This window comes from Selaginella moellendorffii, unplaced genomic scaffold, assembly GCF_000143415.4.
Source record: "Selaginella moellendorffii unplaced genomic scaffold, v1.0 SELMOscaffold_25, whole genome shotgun sequence".
NCBI lineage: Eukaryota > Viridiplantae > Streptophyta > Lycopodiopsida > Selaginellales > Selaginellaceae > Selaginella > Selaginella moellendorffii.
In genome coordinates this window covers 1,492,207-1,513,642 of record NW_003314286.1, presented here as the reverse complement: position 1 = coordinate 1,513,642, position 21,436 = coordinate 1,492,207, and the positions used below count along the sequence as shown (strand labels likewise).

Here is a 21,436-nt window from a genome sequence, read left to right as displayed (position 1 = left end):
CGAGAATATGCTGCGAGTTTAAAAAACTTCCAAGGGCTTTGAAAGAATCATTTCATGCTCGATCGGGGGAGATGCCTTGAAACCCTTCGCAACTGCAAAACTCTTGGTACTGCGAGGGAGGTCCATTTGGAAATCAAAAGGGTGGTGAGAGCCAGTGATGATGTTTTCCTCTACAACAAGGTCATTGAAATGTATGGGCGGCTCGGCAGCGCAAGCGATGCTCAAGAGACCTTTGCGAGCCTGGGCAGCAGCGGCAACGTTTTCAGCTGGGTTTTGCTCATGTCCGCATATGCCAAAGCAGGGCATCTGGAAACCGTCAAAACGTTGTTTGATCAGATGCCGCAGAGGGACATGGTGTCGTTTTCGTTGATTCTGGTCGCGTTTCTTGACAAAGATGATCTTTTTGCTGCCGAGGAAGTTTTCTCCGACATGCCTGAAAAGGATATTGTGTGTTGTACTTCAATAATCGCAGCATTCGCCAGAGTTGGGAACTTTTCTAGAGCTCATCATATCTTTGAAGAGATGCCACAGCGAGATCTTGTAGCCTGGAACAGCATGCTCGCAGCATTTGCAGGAGAAGACGTTGAATTTGCACGAGAATTCTTTGAAAAACTCCCCGAGTGGAACTTGGTCTCGTGGAACTTGCTGCTTGACATGTATGCACAAAACGGGGACCTCATCTCCGCTCTGCGCTTATTCGAGGCGATGCCAGAGAGGAATTTGATGTCCTGGACCTCGATCCTGATCGCAGCTGATAACAACTCCAGAGTTGCGAAGGAGATCTTTGATCGAATGCCTCAGCACGATCTAGTTTCCTGGAATGCGCTTCTTAATGCAAATGCCCAGGCGGGGAATCCCTGCGAATTGCGGGAGCTGTTTGATCGAATGCCGTGCCGGGATTTAATCTCGTGGAACGTTGTTCTTGGAGCTATGGTGAACGGGCATGAAGCCGCCGAGCTCTTCCATTCGATGCCTTACCACGATTCGTACTCCTGGAGCTCGATCCTGGCGGTCCATTCCAGGAACGGGAATTTCCAGAAAGCACAGCAGATCTTCTACCAGATTCCGGAATGGAATCTTGTCCTGTGCAATGCAATGCTAGCAGGTTTTGTGCAGGCCGGGGAGCCGTCGATTGCCAAAAGCTTTTTTGATTCTATGGTAGCGATTGACTTGGTCTCTTGTAATGCAGTGCTTGCTGCATATGCCCAGATGGGAGATCTAGAAGTAACAAAAAGCACATTCGATCGAATGCCTGAGAGAGATTCTATTTCGTGGACGTGCATGCTAAGCTCTTACGCTTGCGTGGGAGAGATTGGAGATGCTCAGAGAATATTTTATACAATGCCTCATAGAAGCTCCATTTCATGGAATGCGCTGCTTGCCGCTTATGCCCGGAATGGGTACATGAGAAACGCTCTTTGTCTCTTTGAGCGCATTCCTTACAGTTTCTTGGGTGTTGCCGAATGGAGCGCGGTGCTTGCCTGGTGCTGGAGCAACGGGGAATCGCGTGGCATCTTTGAGAATCTCTTCGCCTCGATGGCACTGACCGTTCTTCGCGACGAGTCTTCTTTTACGTCGGCGATAATCTCGTGCAGCCATGAGGGAGACGTTTACTCTGGACGGTGTTACTTCCAGTCGATGATTCAGGACTACAACATTTGCCCGGGAATACAGCACTACAGTTGCATGGTTGATCTCTTGGCGAGGGGTGGCTACTTTGGCATGGCGCAGGAGCTCATTGAGACGATGCCATACGAGCCCAACTCGGAGGGATGGATGAGCCTGCTGGGAGCTTCCTGCAGAAGCCCAGATGGTGATTCATTCAAGGAAAAGAGCTTTAGAGCAGTGGAAGGTGCCTGTGCCGGAGCAGCGTATGTGGTCCTGGGAAATGCGCTGAAAGCGTGATTCGTGTAGTATGGTACATCTTTCGAAGTTTTCGCTGCAATATTTCGACTCATTGTGAAAGGACAGAAAAAATTTGTCTATATAAGAAGATCAAGGAGGGATTCCTTGAAAATCTGGGATTGTGTTGTGTCTTTGTCGTCATGAAGCAACTTTCTGTAAAAGCTGTCTTGATTTCTTTGAAGGAAAGTGGAAAGTTGCAAGTCGACGTGAGAGCAACGTATGGAATGGAATGCCGGCAAATATTATGATTCTTCTTCTTGTTATTTTTCAATGATAAACTATCACATCGGTTAGTAATGACGTGGCAATAGTTAGAGTTTTCGGGTCTGACGTGTCACGTAGAGAGCCTGCCACATGGCGTGATGGAGCGCGATGCGTGCTTGGCTCTCATCCGGAGCTGTGCGAGCCCGTCCCAAGCGCGCGACGTCGAGCGGCTTGCGCGATCGCACCATGGCCGCGATCTCTTTGTCCTCAACAAGCTCATCGCCATGCACGGGCGGCACGGCCGCGTGGATTTGGCGCTTGCGGCCTTCCACAGCATCCAGCGCAAGGACATCTTTTCCTGGATCCTGATGCTCGCCGCCTACTGCGACAACGGGTTTATCCGAGAAGCTATGGCGCTGCTGCTGGACCGAATGCCGCAGCATAGTGTACTCGCGTGGAACACGCTGCTATCGGCGGCCGCTCGAAACGGGGATCTCGAGCTCACCAGCGATCTCCTCTCGCGGATGCCGGAGGCCAACTTGGTTTCGTGGACGAGCATGGTGATTGCGAGCTCGAAAGTCAGGAATTTTGGTCTTACTAAAGCGCTGTTGGATCAGATTCCCATGTTGGACTTGGTAGCTTGGCATGCTCTTCTTGTAGCATATGCCCAGAATGGGCATCTTGCGGAAGCGCTTACGGTGTTTGATACTATGCCTGAGCATGATTTGTTCTGCTGGACATCACTTTTAGCTGCGTACTCGCAAGAGGGAGACACTGAAGAGGCTGAAAAATGTTTCCGAGAAATGCCACAGCGGAACCTTGTGTCTTGGAACGCTTTGCTTGCGGCATATGCCCAAAACGGGCATATGGAGCAAGCAAAGCGGACGTTTGAGCGCATGCCCGAGCACAATCTTGTGTCCCTGAACTCAATGCTCGTCGCCTACGCCCAAAACGGCCACTTTGGACGGGCAAAGAGCTTCTTTGACAGCGTTTCAGCGAGCTACGAGGCCAACACGGTCTTGTGGAACTCGATGCTGGCCGCGCTTGCTCGGGACGGGAAGCTGGCCGAGGCCAAAGACATGTTTGACGAGATACCACAGTGGAACCTCGTATCTTGGAACTCGATGCTGGCGGCGTTTGCTCAGCACGGGGATATGGCCAGAGCAAAGGACTTGTTTGATCGGATGCCCGAGAAGAATGTGGTGAGCGTGAATGCCATGCTCACGGGCTACACCCAAAATGGCCTCTTGGAAAACGCCAAGGAGATGTTTGCAAAGTTGCCGGAGGTAAACTTGGTGCAATGCAACGCTCTCTTGGCTTCTTATGCGCAAGCTGGAAGCGTGGAGAATGCAAAGCAAGTTTTTGACGAGCTTCCATGCAAGGATTTGGTCTCATGGAACTCTCTCCTCGCTGCCTATGCCGTGAAGAGCCATCTCAACTCGGCCAAGGATCTGTTCGACCGGATGCCGCAGCACGACATGGTTTCGTCGACCACGATGATCGCCGCGTATTCCATGGCTGCTCAGCTTGAGGAAGCCGAGTGCCTGTTCTACTCTGGTGTTCCACACCGCGATGAAATCTCCTGGACTTGTATTCTCGGCGCCTACGCTCGCAACGGACGCTTGGCACAAGCCGAGAAGATTTTCACTCGCCAGCCGGAGCAGAACCGGATATCTTGCGGTGCCATGCTCGCGGCGTACTCTCTAAACGGCCACTCCCACCAAGCAAGATCAACTTTTGATTATATGAGAGCGCTCTACACGCCGGACGACATATCCTTCGTCTCGATCCTCATCTCGTGTAGCTGCGGAGCTCGAGTTTACGACGGCCGATGCTACTTCACGTCCATGGAGAGCGACTATGGGATCCGAGCTAAGAAACAGCACTACTGCTGCATGGTCGATCTCCTGGGCCGAGGAGGATACTTGGAGCATGCATACGAGCTGCTGGCCAACATGCCATTTGCTGCTGATTCCATCGATTGGATTACTCTCTTGGCCGCTAGTCGGAGCCACAGTGACGGCTTCCATGGGGCCCGAGCAGCAACACTGGTTTTTGATTCTGATCCAAGCTCTGGAGCGGGATTCGTGCTGCTTTCCAACAGCCGGATTCCATTGGCGACGAGGCACAAGACTAAAAAACAAATGGGGCAAGACGACAGCACCGGGGAAATCGTCCATCGTACATATATATGACGAGTTTTTTACTCTTTTCTACCCCCATATACCACGAGTGGCGAACATATGGCATGCAATTCGTAAAAGGGTGAGTGTTACTGCGGTAGATTTCACTCATAATACAGTGTTCATGTGGCAGTTTTCTATTGGTTCAGCATTAAATGTCATTTGGATGCCTCATGAATGCCCCATGGATGCTGGCCAATGGGTCAATGATGTCCCCATAATATAAACAATGTGTTACACATAGATGCCACATATCATTAAGTTTGACCCCATGACATGGGGATTCATTAGGTCATAGGGTTTAGGAGATGCTTCCCTGCCTTAGTGCCTTGCTTTAGTGCTCTATTATTCGGCATGTTTCTTGGTAGTCGATGTGAAAGGTAACTTAGTTTGCTAGTGAGTGGTTTGAAATGTTTTTGTGGGCAGTGTTAGAAGTGGCTTTGATTTACTACTCGATTGTTCTCTATGGACTTTTAAGTTCCTACTATGAGTATAGTTCCCTCCCTAGTTTACTTCAAATTTGTGTCACTGAAACTTTTTCTTCCAGGTTTACTAGAAGAGGTGGAGGAAGATGAAGTGGATGGCCTTCCATCCAATTTTAGTGATTCAGAGTGTGGTTCCAATATGGATAGTGACAACGATGCTCTCCCAAAGGTTTGTTAGTTTCCAGCCTCCTAGATTCATGATTTGCATGTTTCTAGGCCTTTTATAATTTTTTGCAATCGAGGGGATTCTGTAGTCCAGCTGCATTTGGCACTTGGATGCACTTGAAGATCCTTAAGACTAAGACTACTGCTTACCTCACATGCTGTCTTAGAATTTCCAAGCCAACACTGTACAAATAAATGCGGCTTGTCGATCCAAATTGGAGAGGTGTATATTATAGAGTACCACCCAAAGAGGTACTTCATCACGTTCGAACTAACAATGCCATGAATCGAGGTGGCACAAACTGAGGGATTATCAATTCCCGATCTAGCTGTCAAACTGGAGGATATTGATTTAGCCGACGCCAAATTCATGAGGCTTTAGCCACTCACGATCCAAGTAGGCTGGAACAGAGGCACATGACAAGGATTTGACGACGGATTTATAGGAACGATGAGGCTTATGCACTTTGCCATATGGATTGTGAGTATTCTTTCATTTCTGCTTTTTTATCAACACATGTGGTAACATGTTTATTGTAGCATATTGCAAGCTTGTAAGCTATGGTTTCTATGTACATGCCATTATTTGCGGGGCAACTCATTATATTGTAACTTGGGAGCTATCTACCTCCAAAGAATCCCATGCAATATTTAACACATATGCACAAGCTGTTCGTCGATTTGGAAGGCCCAAACACATTCGGAGCGACAATGCTCTAGAGCACAATGAGGTTGAGAGGGACATGATCCGCTGTTGGGGTCCTGCAGCTAGGAGCTTCATATGTGGGACGTCAATACATAACTAGGTACTCACAGCATTAGAGTTTTTCCAAATAAGGACTCATAGGACTAAATCAAATGTGTTTTACAGAGCATAGAGCATTTGTGGAGAGAGCTCTTTGAGCGTGTGGTGTGGTTTTATAAGCACCTTTTTGAGTTCATGGAAGATATAGGAATTCTCGATGTATCTAATCCATGGCACAACCAGAGTCTACGTTGTGTCTTTGCTCTGTACCTCAAGAAGGATATTTCACACTGGGTTGCAACTTGGAACCTCCATGAGGTCCGTCCGTATTGATGTGGTGATTACTTCAGACCATCTCATGTTCCTGCAAACTTATTTCAACTGATGGAACGAGAGCTTGGGTAACAATTTTGGTAATGTTACAGAATTCCTGATAAAATGTGTTTTTGTAGGATTATGCCGGCTGTTGGTGGAAAAGATATTGAAGACCTTTCGGGACCATTTCTCTCTAATGTCGAAGGTGCAACTTTGTTAGAGGTAATCTTTAGAGCAAGAATACAACAATTTCTTTAAATCTATTTTGTTGTGCTTGGCTACCTTATAGGCTCTTGGCACTGTTCAAAACCAGGCATTTTTTATGCATCGGGAGGGACTCAACTTAGATGAGCAATATCTACTTCATTTGGATCTAACAAAGAAGTGTGCAATGGCTGATGCTGCGGGTGTAGATCTACCACTTTACATTGAGAGTGCCTTGCCTACAGCAACACTAGTGAAGCGACGAGCTTTGGAAAAATTATACTTGGCCATACTCGGAGAAAATTGAGTGTTCTTTAGTGTACATTTCAAATTTAAATTCAATTCCTGATTTGTTCAATTTTAGGGTTCCCACATTTGGGATTAGGGTTTTCACCAAGTCCCACCCATATTAATTGTGCCTTGGATATGGGGCAATTTCATTTTATGACATGATTTTGTCGATGGTTTGTTTGTTCTTCCAATCGATTCCTGTCATCTAACCGGAGGCAAGGCTTCTAGTGCACACTCCCCTGATCGCAGGACCACCGCCCAAGTGAGAGCGCCACAGCTGTGATGATGGGTAGCTTCTCCTCGATCAGGTTTGCATAACCAATCCTTTGTGGTTTCTAGGCTCGAAGCAAGAACACCACACGCCTCAACAGTAGTACACACTATGCAGGAAACACTTCACGAGTACGCAGCCAAGCACTTAATGTTCCGCAATCAGTACAGCCAACAGTCCCGCGAGACACACGCCAACCACTTGATTTTCCAAGCTCCGCACCAGAGACATCAACTCCAACAGCATCCCATCCACAGCTTCTGACTGCATTTGAGCAAGCAGAGTGCCGCCTAACATTGCATACATTGCAACATATGCGGAACCTTCAGCATGTTTCATTCTCCTCACCTTCCTTGGAAAGTAGCAGCTCGAGCATTCGAAATGAGCAAGTCAGAACGCCTCATGCCTATGGTGTTGTCCAATCTGGAATGCTGCCACCAACACCAACTACAGGACGTGCTCACGGAACCCCATATAGTGCTACTGCTACCAGCCCCACAACTCCACCAACCGCTACAACTCTCGCAACTCCATCTACCGGTACAAGTGCCAATACCTGGCCATCTACCTCCCGAAGCAACAAGCGGTCTAGCTTGGTACGTTTTTCATTTGTACCCATTTTTTTTTCCATGTGTTTTTCTGTGTAGGGTGAGTTGACAATGCTGCCACATCAGCGAGCTTATAGTTCCCCATCAGCATTCCACAACTACTCCCGAGGATCAACATCATCATCTAGTGGAGCTTCGACATTCAAATATGTTCAAGCTAACCCTCAAGGTGGGTTGCCATGTGAGCCATAGGTATAACATGACCCCATGCACTCTTCATTTTTTTTCTTCTTTGGATTTGTTTAACCCATTTTCGTTTCACTGTGCTAGACTCTCTCACCAATTGTGGCTGTAGTGCACACCTATGCCAATAACAATCGGTAGTCCTTATCTTGTCATTATGGACGTCATGGCAGTCGATCCAAAGTCATTGGTGGGATGTTGTCTACGACACCCTTGGTCCCTCGACCGTTCACCACAGTTCTTGTCACCAAGTGGATTGCAATCCCGAAGACTTGGCATGTACACTTGTATGGGCGGAAAAGAGATCCATCTGTGAAGGTGACGGAACTTGACGAGCTGGCAGTGGACCTCCTAGAGTGTCTCATATAGGGTGGCTTATACTCCAGTATTCCTTTCCAGCCTGGCATAGCCCAACATGCAATTCTACTATCACTCCAAGCCTCAGGAATCCAACCTTCATCCATGACCAACCCAGGAGCATTTGTCTGGCGTGCAAGGCAATCCAATGGTGGTGAGGCCCATGCCGAGTCTACAAAATTTGGCCTCAGCTCTATCCAGCCTTGCTACTGGCCTCCTCAAACATCATGGGGAGCTATAGCAAACAAGGCCAATGGCAATCGGGCAACAGTAATATACCTATACAATGTTATGGAGCATCTTACTGACAAACATTAGCTAAGTTATCCAAAGCAGGCCCGAGCACTCGAGGAAAAGGATGTTCGTAAACGTAAGTCATTTTTTTTTTTTAAGTTCCCTCCTCACAAATATATGTTGTGGTCTTTGCAGTTGTAGCTGCTACAAATACCTTGACTGCAAATGATGATCCAAGGCCAGCCACGCAGGAACCAAACCCTTACGAGAATAATGAAGAAGAAGACTCTGCGGATGAAGAGGACATTCTTCCATTACCAGAAGAAACTCTCCCCACACAAGACAACATAGACATTAGCGAAGTCGAAGAACAAGGTGATGGTGGGGATAAACTGCACCAAGGATCTTCGGAGACATCCTTGTCACCAAAGATAGTGGCTCTAGGCCATGCAGCCGGTAAGAAGCATTTGTAAGCAACCAAAGGGAACGACTTGAGAGACGATCCATGGGGTTCAAATATAGAGGGAAAGGGCCCATGAACAAGAGTGCACCCCCTTTTCCAATCGGTTAAGGGTCTTGGGATACTTGGGGTTAAGCGTCCTTGGGTTTGAATAGTACTGGGCTGGGTGACCTCCCGGGAAGTCCAAACTCAGGAGCTTACATTTGGTATCAGAGAGGTCTCGGGTCCGACTCTGTTGGTTGGCTAAGGGAATCACACCACATGTTGATTGACATCTGGCTGGTCCAGTTTGCTCCCGCTGGGCTCGACCCGAGGGGTAGGGTGTCAAGAGAGCGGGGCTCTCGGGAGAGCTGCAGCTCTCAGCTTCCGTTCACGAGGGCGTGAACTTGCAGGGAAGCGTGGTGGATTGTAAGCAACCAAAGGGAACGACTTGAGAGACGATCCATGGGGTTCAAATATAGAGGGAAAGGGCCCATGAACAAGAGTGCACCCCCTTTTCCAATCGGTTAAGGGTCTTGGGATACTTGGGGTTAAGCGTCTTTGGGTTTGAATAGTACTGGGCTGGGTGACCTCCCGGGAAGTCCAAACTCAGGAGCTTACAGCATTAACATAAATTAATATTTTCTTCATTTTCTAATTTCTGAGTGCAGATAAGCCAATGGTAGTGTATGACAGTGATGGCGGAGGCCTTGAAGACCATGGTGTGCCTCCACCCCTCTTTCTAGAGGGAAGTAGCTCCACTCCGTTTACTCTTATGGAGTTGCTTAACAACTTTTCTACAGTAGAGTAAGATAATTGAAAATTGTGCCATTCAAAATTGAACTAATGTTTGCATGTAGATTGTTGGAGCGTCAACAAAGATGGATTGATGCCACCAATGCATTAAATGAAGCTGTTCAATTAACCACTCAGGATAATGCCAACTTCATCATGCTGCAGCATGAGGAAGTTTCTGCCTTACAGGATGCCACCACAACCCTTGAGGTGAAGGCACAGGGGGATGCTGAAGTTCTCTTACAGGTGCAATGGCTGAAACACAAGCTTCTTGGTTGCTTTGGCGTGGAGAGCACAAGTGACGAGGAGATGCTAGACGTTATTGCTAGACACCCTGAATTCCATTGGGCTGGCGGTGAAATATTTCTGCGGCGCGTGCTTTTCAACCAAGCCATGCCTCATTGGCAAGATTGGGAGAGTGTTCTCCTTAAGCTTGGCCTTTCAGAAGCACAGTACGAGGATGTGTTTTGTGACAACACAATCCAACAGCTCCTTACTGAAGTAAATATCAATGTGCCTTCTTCAATTCTTGAGTTCACAATAGCATGGTTCATTGAGAAGAGGTACGTGTATCTATTTCTTAGCACTTAGTACCATCTTATGGTTTTGTGCAGGGACCTACGTAGGAATTGGGCGGCTGCACAATAATTGAGAGAACTATTTGACACTACTAAAACACTGTATTGTAAGTTTTCTCGTTTTTGCATTGAGAAAGCCATGCTTTGGCGATACAGACTTGCTCGTACATGTTTGAGGCCGTTTCGCATTCTGGTAAGCAATGGATTGCCTATGAATTGGAGTTGGAGGAGCTTTGGTGTGGGAGGAATCCACAATAGATGCAGGTGGGCCATATGCAAAAGCCATTAGGGAGGCTGTTCACCAGATTCCAGGATTGGTAAGTCTAATTTTCACTTGGCTCACTAAAGTAACTTTGTGTTACAGACGCGTGGACTATTTGTGCTTAAAGAAGGAGCCACATATTGGCATCCCAGGATGCCAGTGTATTCTAGGACATTGCGACAAGAAGAGCGGGATGTGGTAAGTTAAGTTTAAAGCACAAGTTTTATATGCTCCTCATTTCTATATGCACAAGCTATCTTTGTGGGATGGTTGCTATTCCAAGCATTCAAATGTAATGCACAGGTATCTCACGGGTGTACAATTGCAACATTAGCAATTGCAGCTGGAGAGGTTCCAAACGAGGATGACCGACGACTTGCCCGAGGAGGACTATATGAGATGGACTTCAAGGCATGCGCGCCGCATATCTGGAATGCACTCAACCAATTGCGAGGTGCATCAAACCTAAAGGAGAAGGGCGATCGGCGCAAGTCTGTGGATTCCATCCTAGAGAACCCTGCAATTACTGACTACAATGTAGTGCTTGAGTTTAGACTCACCGAACTTGGTGAAGGTTATGAGTAGGCTGTGGAAGCATGTGTGGCTATGGTGGTTTGGTGTTACCTATTCATCAAGCCAAACGTAGTGGGAAACTTACTCCGAGATGGCTTCCAACACTCAATGCGCATGGAAGCTCATCAGAGGCCTTACAAGAGTCCAGCATTGCTAGGTGGGCTTTCACTCATTGGGACAGATGCTTTGTTACAGGTCTTCCGAGTAAGGACGATCATTCCTCCCGTGGAGTTCATCAACTACCTGATCTTTGATCAGGACTTTGGAGAAAAATTTCGCAGCTGGATTGTAGACATCATTCGAGGTAACTATTTACTTTCACAAACAACTAAAAATCTTGTATGTTTGAACATTTTATAGATATGAGCCCGAAAGAGTTATCCAAGTTCCATCACTTTGCAGTTGATTCTCCAGAGTTCCAACCAAGAGAGCCTATTTGGATCCAAATTAAGAGACAGAGTACATCATTTACTCAATTTCCCAGGTTCTCCACATGCACACGAGAAGTTTTCTTCCCTTTACATACCCGTCAAAGGAGTGGACCAAACACAAGATCCACTAGGCACTCCAAAATCTAGAGAACTTGTATGGATTGGGTTGATGTTGTGGAAGTAATGTAGACACTTTTACAATAAAAATAGATAATTATCTTGAAATATGTTTCACACTTTGAAAAAGACTCTTTCCAGTTCATTGGCAAAGTTAAAGGTAAGAATATTCAAAGTATTCCACAAATGCCCATTATAGGCATTTGCAGCCCTTGGTACCCTTTTGGCTTATGCTTGCCTCACCAAGGATAATCACTATAGCTTTCCAAAGCAACTCCCAATTTAGGTTCTGAGTCAAAACTATCGAGCTTGGGTGGTACATGATGCCCATCCTCGCTTGAGGAACTCTCAACCTGTTTCATGGTAGAACCAAAATCACCCTCTGGGTCTGTGAACTCGTCCTCACTTGCATCTCGAGCAGTAATATATCCCTCACTAGCGCTTTCTTTAGCAAGACCTTTCCCCTTGGTGATTGGCACAAGATTAGAAGTAGTCTTGGGCTGCCTTGTTGGAGGGATTGTCGAGCCTTGAGAGGAGGAGGCATCATATAGAATCCTCGGTCCTATCCCCTGTTGGATCCATTGTTGTTCCTCAAAGAAGTCATAGAATCCTCTCCAGTTTGCCATGCCAAAAGGAAACCTAAAAACCTCAAATATTGCAAAAGGGTTAGACCATATAGGAAGCTGTTACAAATTTACTCTTACCAAAGTGAGCACAAACTTCCAATCCCTGAAAACTCTAGTTCTTCGGCCGCAGTGCATGGCATACATTGGATAGTTTTGCCCCATGCTTGGAAACCCTTTTTACAAATTTTAAAATTTGAAACGGTTATGATTGGAAAATATTGTCCATTGTCATTGCTCTTCTCACCTAAATGTTACTACATGCAATTGCAACTTCCATATTCTCAAATCTCCTTCAGCATGCTCCTCTTGAGAGAACTCTAGGTCCAATTCGAAACAATTATAATTGAAAAATGTTGAAAGTGTCTATTGTTATCCTGAATGTTACTACATGCAATTGTAACTTCCACATTCTCAAATCTCCTTCAGCATGCTCCTCTTGAGAGAACTCTAGGTCCAAACATCAACACTATGCACCTTTGCATAGTACACAATTGAAGTATGAGCCCCACCAATTCATCGAATTGGTTAGACTTCAATCTACTTTTGAGTCATATGCAAATCTTCTAAGCATCATAATACAAAACTCAAGTGTTGAGAAAGCTACACTAGAAATCAATTGCAACAAAAAATAAACTCAATGGGATCCATTAAAGACATAACTCCAAATAATATATATCCATGGCTTTGCAATGGAGCTAAATGGAGTTCACTTATGCTTGCTATGAGCACTATGTTAAAAGAGGTGTGCCAAAAAAAGATATTCAATTCTTTTGCCATGAACACCAAGAGCAAGATGTGAGAACATATTGCTCTAGATAAACAATTTAGTTGATTGTCCATTTGGTTTGCAACATTAACAACTTGGTAGAATGCATGGGATGAATGGGTCTATGGGCCATGAATGGCTCCATTCCATACATAGCATGGGTCATTTCTATGGGCATGATGCCCCATCCAGGGTATAACGATTGGATATTCGTAAAATATTCTATGCCTGTGTTTTTTTTCACACTCATAATACACGTGGACCAATAGTAGGCGGTGTGAATAAAATCCACCAGTGTAAAATCCAAGGGAACAGCTGAGTTGAGGAGGGAAGGAAAAAATGTGGGGAAGTTTGGCTCTGGCGCTCGCTATCTGCGTGTTCCTGGAGAGAATTTGTCGAAGCGGGCTAAAATTGTGGCACATGAGGAAGTTGGAAGCGGCTCTCCGCGGCCAAGGGCTCAAAGGACCACCTCCAATCTTTCTGGCTGGAAACGTCGTGGAGATATTATTCAGGAGAGAAGCCGTGAGGAACAAAGGCATGGATGGAATAAGTCACGACATTGTTGCTCATGTGAGCCCCGACGTTGCTGCCTGGTCCAAGCTATACGGTAAGTTTCTTTGTTCCGCTTGCTTGTTTGCTTGCTTGTTTGCTCACTGCGTTTTTTCTCGCGCAGGAAAACCGTATCTCGTACGGTGGCTGAGCGAACCGAGGGTTGTAGTCTTCGACCCCGACTCCATCCGAGAGATTCTCTCCAAGCAGTTCGACAAATTCGAAAAATCGGAGCAGCAGCTCGAGTTTGTGCTGGACTTCATCGGCGCCGGTCTCGTTGGATTGAATGGAAATAAATGGTCGCACCACAGAAGCGTCCTCTCTCCTGCCTTTCACACGGAGAGGCTCAAGGTGGTCTTTTCTAACTTCGATTCTTTCACTTTTTTTATTATCTTTCTTCCAGGCAATGCTTTCTTCCATGACAAAATGTACTGAAAAGCTGGTGGAGAAGTGGAGCAGGCGCGTGGGGCAAGCCGAAGGACTAGAAACCGAGGTGGAAGTCCAACAAGACCTCAAAAGGCTGGCGGCTGATGTCATATCCCACACCTCGTTTGGTAGCAACTACGAGAAAGGCGAGCGAGTTTTCCAAGGATTAACTCTGCTGGGAGTGCTGCTGGTGAGATGTTTCCACAACTCGTGGCTACCATTCTTCAGGTACAAAACCATTCTTTGAGTGTTTAATCGATAGCAGTCAGCTCTCACAGGTATCTTCCTACAAAGCTAAACTTCCAGATATGGAAGCTACGCAGAGAAATCGATGGCACTCTATTGTCATTGATCCGAGAGCGAAGAATCGCCGCTGCTAAGCTGGGAGAGAGATCGTCTCATCCATATGGAAGCGACTTGTTGGGCTTGATCCTCGAGGAAGGTGAAACGGGCGGTAAGTCTGTGAAGTTTCCCGAGCAAGCTATAGTGGACGAATGCAAGACTTTCTACCTCGCTGGCCACGAAACGAGTTCCTCATTACTGGCCTGGGCGCTCTTATTGCTCGCAACACACCCGGACTGGCAAGAGAAAGCCAGAGCCGAGGTCCAGCAACACTTTCCCAATGGAGTGGACGATGGAGAAACTCTGAGCAAGCTCAAAGTGGTAAGCTCTCAAGTTCTTTTTTTCTTCTTTCCAGTTCCCAAGAATGTCACATTTCTTCCAGGTTGGTATGATAATCCTTGAGACTCTCAGGCTTTACCCCGCTGCCGGGGAGATGAACAGAGCGAGCACCCACGACACAGTGCTCAGCAATGGAATCAAGCTTCCTCGAGGGACGGGGATCACCATTCCCATCCTGTCGCTCCAGCACGACCCGGAGCTGTGGGGACCGGACGCGAACGAGTTTAGGCCGGAGCGCTTTGCGAATGGGACGACGAAGGCATGCAAGCATCCAAACGCCTTCCTTGGTTTTAGCTTCGGCCCCCGAGTGTGTATTGGGCAGGGACTCGCGGTGATGGAGGCCAAGGTCGTCCTCGCAATGCTGCTGCAAAATTTCTCCTTCCGGCTATCTCCAAACTACCGGCACAACCCCACGGTGCAAATCGTGATCCAGTCCTTCACTGGCATCCAGCTGCTAGTCCAAAAGATCTAAGGCATTGTCATCACAATAAGTTAATTGTTAATAGGCTTTGGAAAAGAATCTTCTTTTTTTTTCTTTTTTTTTCTTTTTTGAGCCTTGGTTGTGAGATTCTAGATCACAAGTTTCGTATCTTTAACAGTGTTGCGCCACATACCTCCAAAGACTTTGGGTGCTTCGAAATTGCCTACGTGCCGCCTACAAACCGGCAACTGTCTGTCGGGGAACCGCCAGTTGCCAGTGTCTGTCTTTATAATCTCTACACGGAGCACACACAACAGAGCATATTTCTTGCCTGGGAATTCATGAGTGGAGAGCTCTTTCCATAGATCGAAAAGCATTTCCAGTGCTTTCACGTCAAGGATCATAGTTGTTTAGCTCCTCGTCCCCCCCAGAATCAAGGATTATCGCAGCGTTTCTTCTTCTAAATTGCAGCACTTTTGTCCTGAAACGCGAGGAACCGATCGTCTAGCTCTAGTTGTAATACATGGGGGTACGTTCCGTGAAACTCTTGATCTTGTAAGAATCGCTAAGAATCTGACGTTCTCTCTTCTGCTCCTTTCCAGCTTATCGAGCTGCGAGTACCGATGCACTCTGACCGCTGCGAGCGATTGGTGAAGCGAGCGCTCTTCATGCCGGGGATCGACAGCATCGACATCGATCGGCAGCTTCAGAAGGTGACGATCACGGGCACTGCAGACCCCAAGCGCATCATCAAGCGGCTGCGCAGGGCGGGCAAGCCCGTGGAGCTTTGGCCGGCCCATCTCTACGATCCCAAGGTCGCCATCTACACGCCAATGGCGACGCTGTACGAGGAGCAGCTCTATGATCATGACTATGGATACGAGCAGCGCTTTCGCCCGCCCGTACGCGACGACAGCATCACCACAATGTTTAGCGCAGAGAACCCCAATTCCGCGTGCTCGATCATGTAAAGTTTTTGAGCTCGATCATGTAAAGTTTTGGTCGGTCATGTAAGTTTTGAAATCCAAGGGGAAAGATCCTGGTTGCAAGCACGCTTGCATGTCGAATTTTCAAGATTCCACGAACTGTTTGAGGTGTCATGGTTACATGTAGTTATCGCGCATTTGGTGATCGCCCACCGCCATTGCTACCAGTCTTTGCAAGAAAAGACCAAGAAGATATCCACGAAAGAAAGTTTCACGCTGGCATGGTCTCCATCCAGGGCCCAAGCAATCTCTGGGAGATAACTATGAAAAATATTCATTATTAAAAAACACATTTAAAATATGTTTCATGAGCAAAAGGGAGAATGCAAAAGATTCTACTTTTGAGACTTGGAAAATGCAAGCTACGCCCAGCTAGCACTAGCAGTACAAGAGGACGATCGAGACTGGAACGATGCCAAGCACGAACGAGCAGAACACTGGAAGGATCAATCCATTGCCTACCAGCATCACGAAGTTACCGCACTTGAAAGCCGAGAGTGCTCGTTGTGTGGTGCTCTTTCAAAGTCTTTGTGTTGCAAACAGAGTGTTGCACGGCCTGAAAAAAAGTCTTTGTCTAAACCCAGCACGCGAAAGAGAAATATTAGAAAAGCATACCTTGAGATTTCTTTCTCGAGCAAAGTCGCAAGTCCCCCTCCATGAAGAACTCTTTCGTATTCTTGTTGATCGTGATGCCGCAATCTTTGCTGCAGGTGGAATCCAACTGTCAGGTAGTCCAACAAAGAGCAAAACAAAGGAAAATAAGCTTGCCTTGACATTTTTTTTTTCCAGACGGGCGAATGTATCAGCCACGGAGGAGACCTCAAGAATCGTCGCTTTGCAGAGGATGAGCACTTCATCAGCGTCTGGCGCGCGCCTCACTTAAGCGAAAGGTGGAGCTTTGACGCTGGCGCAGACATCTCAGCCACACCAGCGATTTACGACTGCGTTGTCTATTTCCCTTCGTGGAACGGGTTCGTCTTCGCAGTTTCCATCCAAGGACAACTTCTCTGGCGCGTCAACTTGCCAGAAATCACGCGAGTTGCCACTTTGTCGCGGACGACACCTGCTGTGACCGAGGACCTCTTGCTATATGGTTTGCTCGGTCCCGCTAGAGTTGTTGCTTTAGACCGTAAGAGTGGAAGACTGGTGTGGATGTCGGAAGATCTGGATGAAACGGCCCGGGCAAGGATCACCATGTCAGGAACAGCATACGACGGGTAAGCAAACTTCCTTTCTTTTCTTTTTCTCTGCTCTTGAGTACCTATAATTCTGGCAGAGCTTTCTACGTTGGTATCTCTTCGCGCCAAGAGCTTGTGGAGGCAACCTGCTGCACATTCCAGGGAAGCTTTCAGAAACTAGACCTCAAAAATGGAAAACGAAGATGGAGAACTGACATGGTTCCTGAAAACTCCGGTTTCTATGGCGTTTCGGTATGGGGAAGCAGTCCTTCCGTCGATCCCAAGCGAGGACTCGTCTTCATTGGCACTGGGAACCTCTACCAGATCCCGAGCGACGTCCAGGACTGCCTCAACAGAAACGCCAACTCGAGCGACTGCTATCCTCGCGGCGTCTGCGACGACACCGTTGTAGCCGTGAACATGGCCGACGGTGAGATACTCTGGCGTAACAGGCTCGGAGGAAACGACGTATAGAGGCTTGCTTGTGACACAAATCCACCACCAGCGCCTGAGCCTGGGCCGGACTACGACTTTGGAGAGTCACCGATGCTGCTCACGATCCCAAGCCGCTACTCCAAGAACAAGTTCCAAGATATCGTCGTCACCGGTCAGAAGAGCGGCATTGTTTGGGCTCACGATCGAGACGACGGCAGCCTTGTCTGGGAAACGGTAACTCAAGCTCCTGTTGATATCTAGCCTGTTCTTCTTGGTCACCTTGCGTTTGTTTTCCCTGTTTTGTGAAGACTGCCGGACCTGGTGGCTCTGTAGGTGGAGCGATCTGGGGAGCCGCCACTGACAACCATCGAGTATACACCAACATCGCAAACTCTGACCGTGCTACGTTCCAGCTCGTTCCTTCCGGAGAAAGCACCACCGCTGGTGGCTGGGTGGCCATGGAAGCCGCTACTGGAAGAATAGAATGGTCCACTGCGAATGCACACGGTTCGCGAGCATACGGGCCTGTGACTGTCGCCAACGGTGTGGTCTTCTGCGGATCATTCGACAACGATGGTCATGTTCTCGAACTGGACGCAGAGAGTGGACGTATACTGTGGGAACGTACCACTGGTTCGACGGTCTATGGAGGGCTCTCAGTCGGGCACGGGTGTTGCTTTATTGGAACGGGATACTCACGGGCTCCACTGGCTCCTGCGTTTGGAGGAACTCCCGGCTCCAAGTATCACACGTTTGATACCGAACCTATGAGCAGCTAATATCTGCGAGGAAACACTCGTAAGTTAGGCAGGCGAATTACTGAAAGCTTACCTTGTCCTTCACTCCTCCTACTGGTAACACGAGAACACGTAGTGTCATTTCACCAATCATTGCGGTGTCAGCACGCACGCATCTCTTCCCTAGGAAAGACACCAAGGCCGTCACAAGCGTAACACCGGCGGAGGGCCGTCCTTCGGCACAGCACCTGCTGGAAAGTGGATATGAATATCTCGACTATCCATTAAACTTCTTTCCGCGCCAGTTGCAAGCTTCAACTCGGCAGCTCGTGCTCTCACCTGTTTAAACAATTGAATACAAGCGAAAGTTTTTTGTAAACATACCCATGTGAGAGCAATCTGAGCAGATTCTTTGATAACATCTCCCAGCTGAGATCACCCTTCCCTGTCATGGCCGTGGCCTCGACAAATTGAACTTCACCACCAACGGCCGTCCAGACAAGGCCCACGGCCACACCGGGAGTGGACACTCTTTCAGCCGCTTCTTTGCCAAAACTTAGGTGGCTGTAGAGAAAGAATAGTTTAGTGACAATGAAAAAGAAGAGAAGGAAATTGTATAGCTTACGCCAAGGACTGTTTCAACCATCGCCTCGTCCACATGCTTCCACTGTAGTAGTAGTTGTTTGAGCTTGAACTTCTCGAGCAACATGGATGGAATGCTCTCTTTCTGCAACTTTGACAGCCGCAGCTCTTGCAAGGGCTGCCAAATGCCTTTCTAGATTACGAACTCCAGCTTCACGAGTATAACGCTGAATAATAAGCTCCACCATTGCCTACAAACACGGAAATGGTAAACCAAGCATTTCAGAAACTCAGTTTATACCTCTGGAATTTTTAAATGCTGCACAGTTATGCCATGTTGATCAAAAACTCTAGGAATGAGATGTCGCATAGCTATACACAGCTTTTCTTCAGAAGTGTATCCAGGTAGCTCAATCACTTCCATGCGATCAAGCAAAGGCGGTGAAATTGGTTGAATCCTATTGGCCGTGGCAACAAAAACCACTTTGGATAAGTCAAATGGAACGTTGAGGTAACTGCAAAGAAACAAGTTAAAAGCATGACCAAAGCGAAGGTACTATACGTACTGATCATTGAACGTCCTATTCTGCTCCGGATCTAAGACCTCCAGTAAAGCAGATGCCGGATCACCACGGACATCCGTACCTGTTTTATCGATCTCGTCCAGAAGCATGACCGGATTGTTGACTCCCACTCGCTGGCAATATGATGAAAACATCAGGAATAAAAAACTTAAACAATCCATACCTTAATGCCTTCGATCAGTCGACCCGGCATGCTTCCTATATATGTTCTACGATGACCTCGTATGTCTGCTTCATCCTTCACTCCGCCCAATGAAATGCGGATAAAAAGTCTTCCCAAAGCTCCAGCAATTGAAGACGCCAAGGATGTTTTTCCTACACCCGGAGGACCTACGAAGCAGAGGACAGGGCCCCTCGCGTCGGGTTTTAACTGTCAAAAATATTAGTTAGAAAGGAAAGAAGATTGAAGATAGCTTACATACTTTTCGTACAGCCAAATACTCAATAATCCGCTTCTTGACTTTTCCCAGCCCATAATGCTCGCTATCCAACCGTTCCTTTGCTGCAACAAGATCTAGTTCACGTTCTTCGCTACTTATCTGCCATGGTAATTCAGCAAGGAGTTCCAAATAAGCTCTTGAGCTTCCATAACCTGGCTGTTGAGGCTGCATTTTCCTCAACCTCCTATGAAATGGCAAGCAGCAAGATTTCAGCTGAAAATAGACACACAATTATATCTTACCTCAGCTCTCTCTGTGTGTGCTTCCATACGTTTGCCGGCATTCCCACATTCTGCATCTTTTTCTCCAAAGCAACCACATCATCTTCGTCCTCATCGTTATCACCGAGCTCCTCTTTGATCGCTTTCATCTGTAAAGCGGCATGAGGGACAAAGCAAACTTGCGGATCATAAGTAATACAGTACTTGTTGACGTAAAAGAAACTCTTTTTGAGACTTCGAGAGATTTCCTTCCACTTTCTGGGATATCTTTTCGGCTACCTTGATTGTCTAGAGACAGTACACGAGTTTAAATTGGATGCTTAACTCGAAAGTCAGCACGAACCTGAAGATGGCGCGTTATGATTTCAGTCGCTTTCACAAGTCGCTGTTTTAAGTCGACGGCGTCTAGCATAGCTAGCCGGTCTTCAAAGTTGTTCTCAAAATTTGCAACAAAGATGTCCGCAAGCCTGTGGGCAGAGGTTGTCTCGAGTAATATTTTCGTGCGGCCCACAGTTCTTTGCTTCTACGACGTCAAACAATCAGCAATTCGAGAACATGTACCGATAGAATACCTGCTCCAAAGCAGAGATCAATTCGCTAGCAACAACTTTAAACTGTTGTCCCAGAAGTTGCACCTCTGGATCTTTTTCCGCCTGCTCCATCTCTACAAGAAAAAAACCAAAGCAGTAAAACAGCTGCGCCTCATCAGCTACCTGCTTTTGTCATATCGAGCTGACCAATCCCGAGCATTCATGTCCTTGAGACTGAACCTACACCAGCCTTCTAAAACGACGGTGTACGTAACCCGACCACTTGGTTTTTCCATGCCACGAGAGAGATGCAAAGCTCGGGCTGCTACACCCCTACAAAAATTCTTACGTGACCCATCAGGAAACACTCTGGAATTCTTACCGGGGATGCCATTGCACGAGCTCTTGATTTTGCTTTCCCAGGCATTGCTGGAAATCTGGAAGCGCAGTTCCACCTCGATCGCCTGGAGATACAATCAACACACAGGTAACTCCCAAAACAGTTCCTTGGCATTTTCCTTGCCTTGAGTCGGGGGAGGCTGCTGCTGCTGTGGCGGCGGAGGCGGAGGCGGAGACGCCGGATCGGACTGCTGCAAATCCCTGGCAGGCAAAACTCCAATCAATCCCCTGTCTTCCTTCTGCCACAGCTCCTGCTCGACCAGCCTAACGCTGGGAGAAAAACGATCAAACCGCCCGCATTTTAGCTCCCAAATTCTACGCGATGGCCTAAGAAGCGCTTACTTGGTCGGCGACGTGCATCGGATGCGCACCACAGCTCCCGGGAGCAGGACTCGATTCCTAAACAGCATGATCGCCAGGCGCGGAGGAAGCTCGGCAACATCGCCAGGCGCTCCAGCCATCGCCTCTCGCCTCCTCTCTCGCTCTCGCTCCCAGAAACAAAGCCCTAGAAGCAAAGAAGAAGGAAGAAA

The 21,436-nt window shown here is 47.5% G+C and overlaps 5 protein-coding genes and 1 pseudogene across 5 annotated transcripts; 5 read left to right on the top strand and 1 right to left on the bottom strand.

The window, feature by feature from the left end:
• Positions 1 to 54: 54 nt before the first annotated feature.
• LOC112347969 (pentatricopeptide repeat-containing protein At2g35030, mitochondrial-like) lies at positions 55 to 1,256 on the top strand. The gene is made up of 2 exons (XM_024679779.1): positions 55 to 1,105; positions 1,210 to 1,256. Exons 1-2 carry the CDS (start codon positions 55 to 57, stop codon positions 1,254 to 1,256), a joined length of 1,098 nt encoding a protein of 365 aa, XP_024535547.1.
• Positions 1,257 to 2,201: 945 nt separating this feature from the next.
• On the top strand, positions 2,202 to 4,531 carry LOC9637410 (pentatricopeptide repeat-containing protein At4g02750). The gene is made up of 2 exons (XM_024679646.1): positions 2,202 to 4,374; positions 4,426 to 4,531. The coding sequence occupies exon 1, from the start codon at positions 2,268 to 2,270 to the stop codon at positions 4,302 to 4,304; it is 2,037 nt and encodes a 678-aa protein (XP_024535414.1). The 5' UTR covers positions 2,202 to 2,267; the 3' UTR covers positions 4,305 to 4,374; positions 4,426 to 4,531.
• Positions 4,532 to 13,058: 8,527 nt separating this feature from the next.
• Positions 13,059 to 14,928, top strand: LOC9637409 (cytokinin hydroxylase). The gene is made up of 5 exons (XM_002974796.2): positions 13,059 to 13,344; positions 13,411 to 13,637; positions 13,690 to 13,940; positions 13,991 to 14,375; positions 14,437 to 14,928. Exons 1-5 carry the CDS (start codon positions 13,077 to 13,079, stop codon positions 14,863 to 14,865), a joined length of 1,560 nt encoding a protein of 519 aa, XP_002974842.1. The 5' UTR covers positions 13,059 to 13,076; the 3' UTR covers positions 14,866 to 14,928.
• A 216-nt stretch (positions 14,929 to 15,144) lies between these two features.
• LOC9636766 (heavy metal-associated isoprenylated plant protein 24) lies at positions 15,145 to 15,898 on the top strand. The gene is made up of 2 exons (XM_024679446.1): positions 15,145 to 15,343; positions 15,417 to 15,898. Exons 1-2 carry the CDS (start codon positions 15,338 to 15,340, stop codon positions 15,783 to 15,785), a joined length of 375 nt encoding a protein of 124 aa, XP_024535214.1. The 5' UTR covers positions 15,145 to 15,337; the 3' UTR covers positions 15,786 to 15,898.
• Positions 15,899 to 16,644: 746 nt separating this feature from the next.
• LOC112347968 (polyvinylalcohol dehydrogenase-like) lies at positions 16,645 to 17,452 on the top strand. The gene is made up of 3 exons (XM_024679778.1): positions 16,645 to 16,666; positions 16,786 to 17,017; positions 17,077 to 17,452. Exons 1-3 carry the CDS (start codon positions 16,645 to 16,647, stop codon positions 17,450 to 17,452), a joined length of 630 nt encoding a protein of 209 aa, XP_024535546.1.
• On the bottom strand, positions 17,019 to 21,395 carry LOC112347880 (annotated as a pseudogene).
• Positions 21,396 to 21,436: the final 41 nt, after the last annotated feature.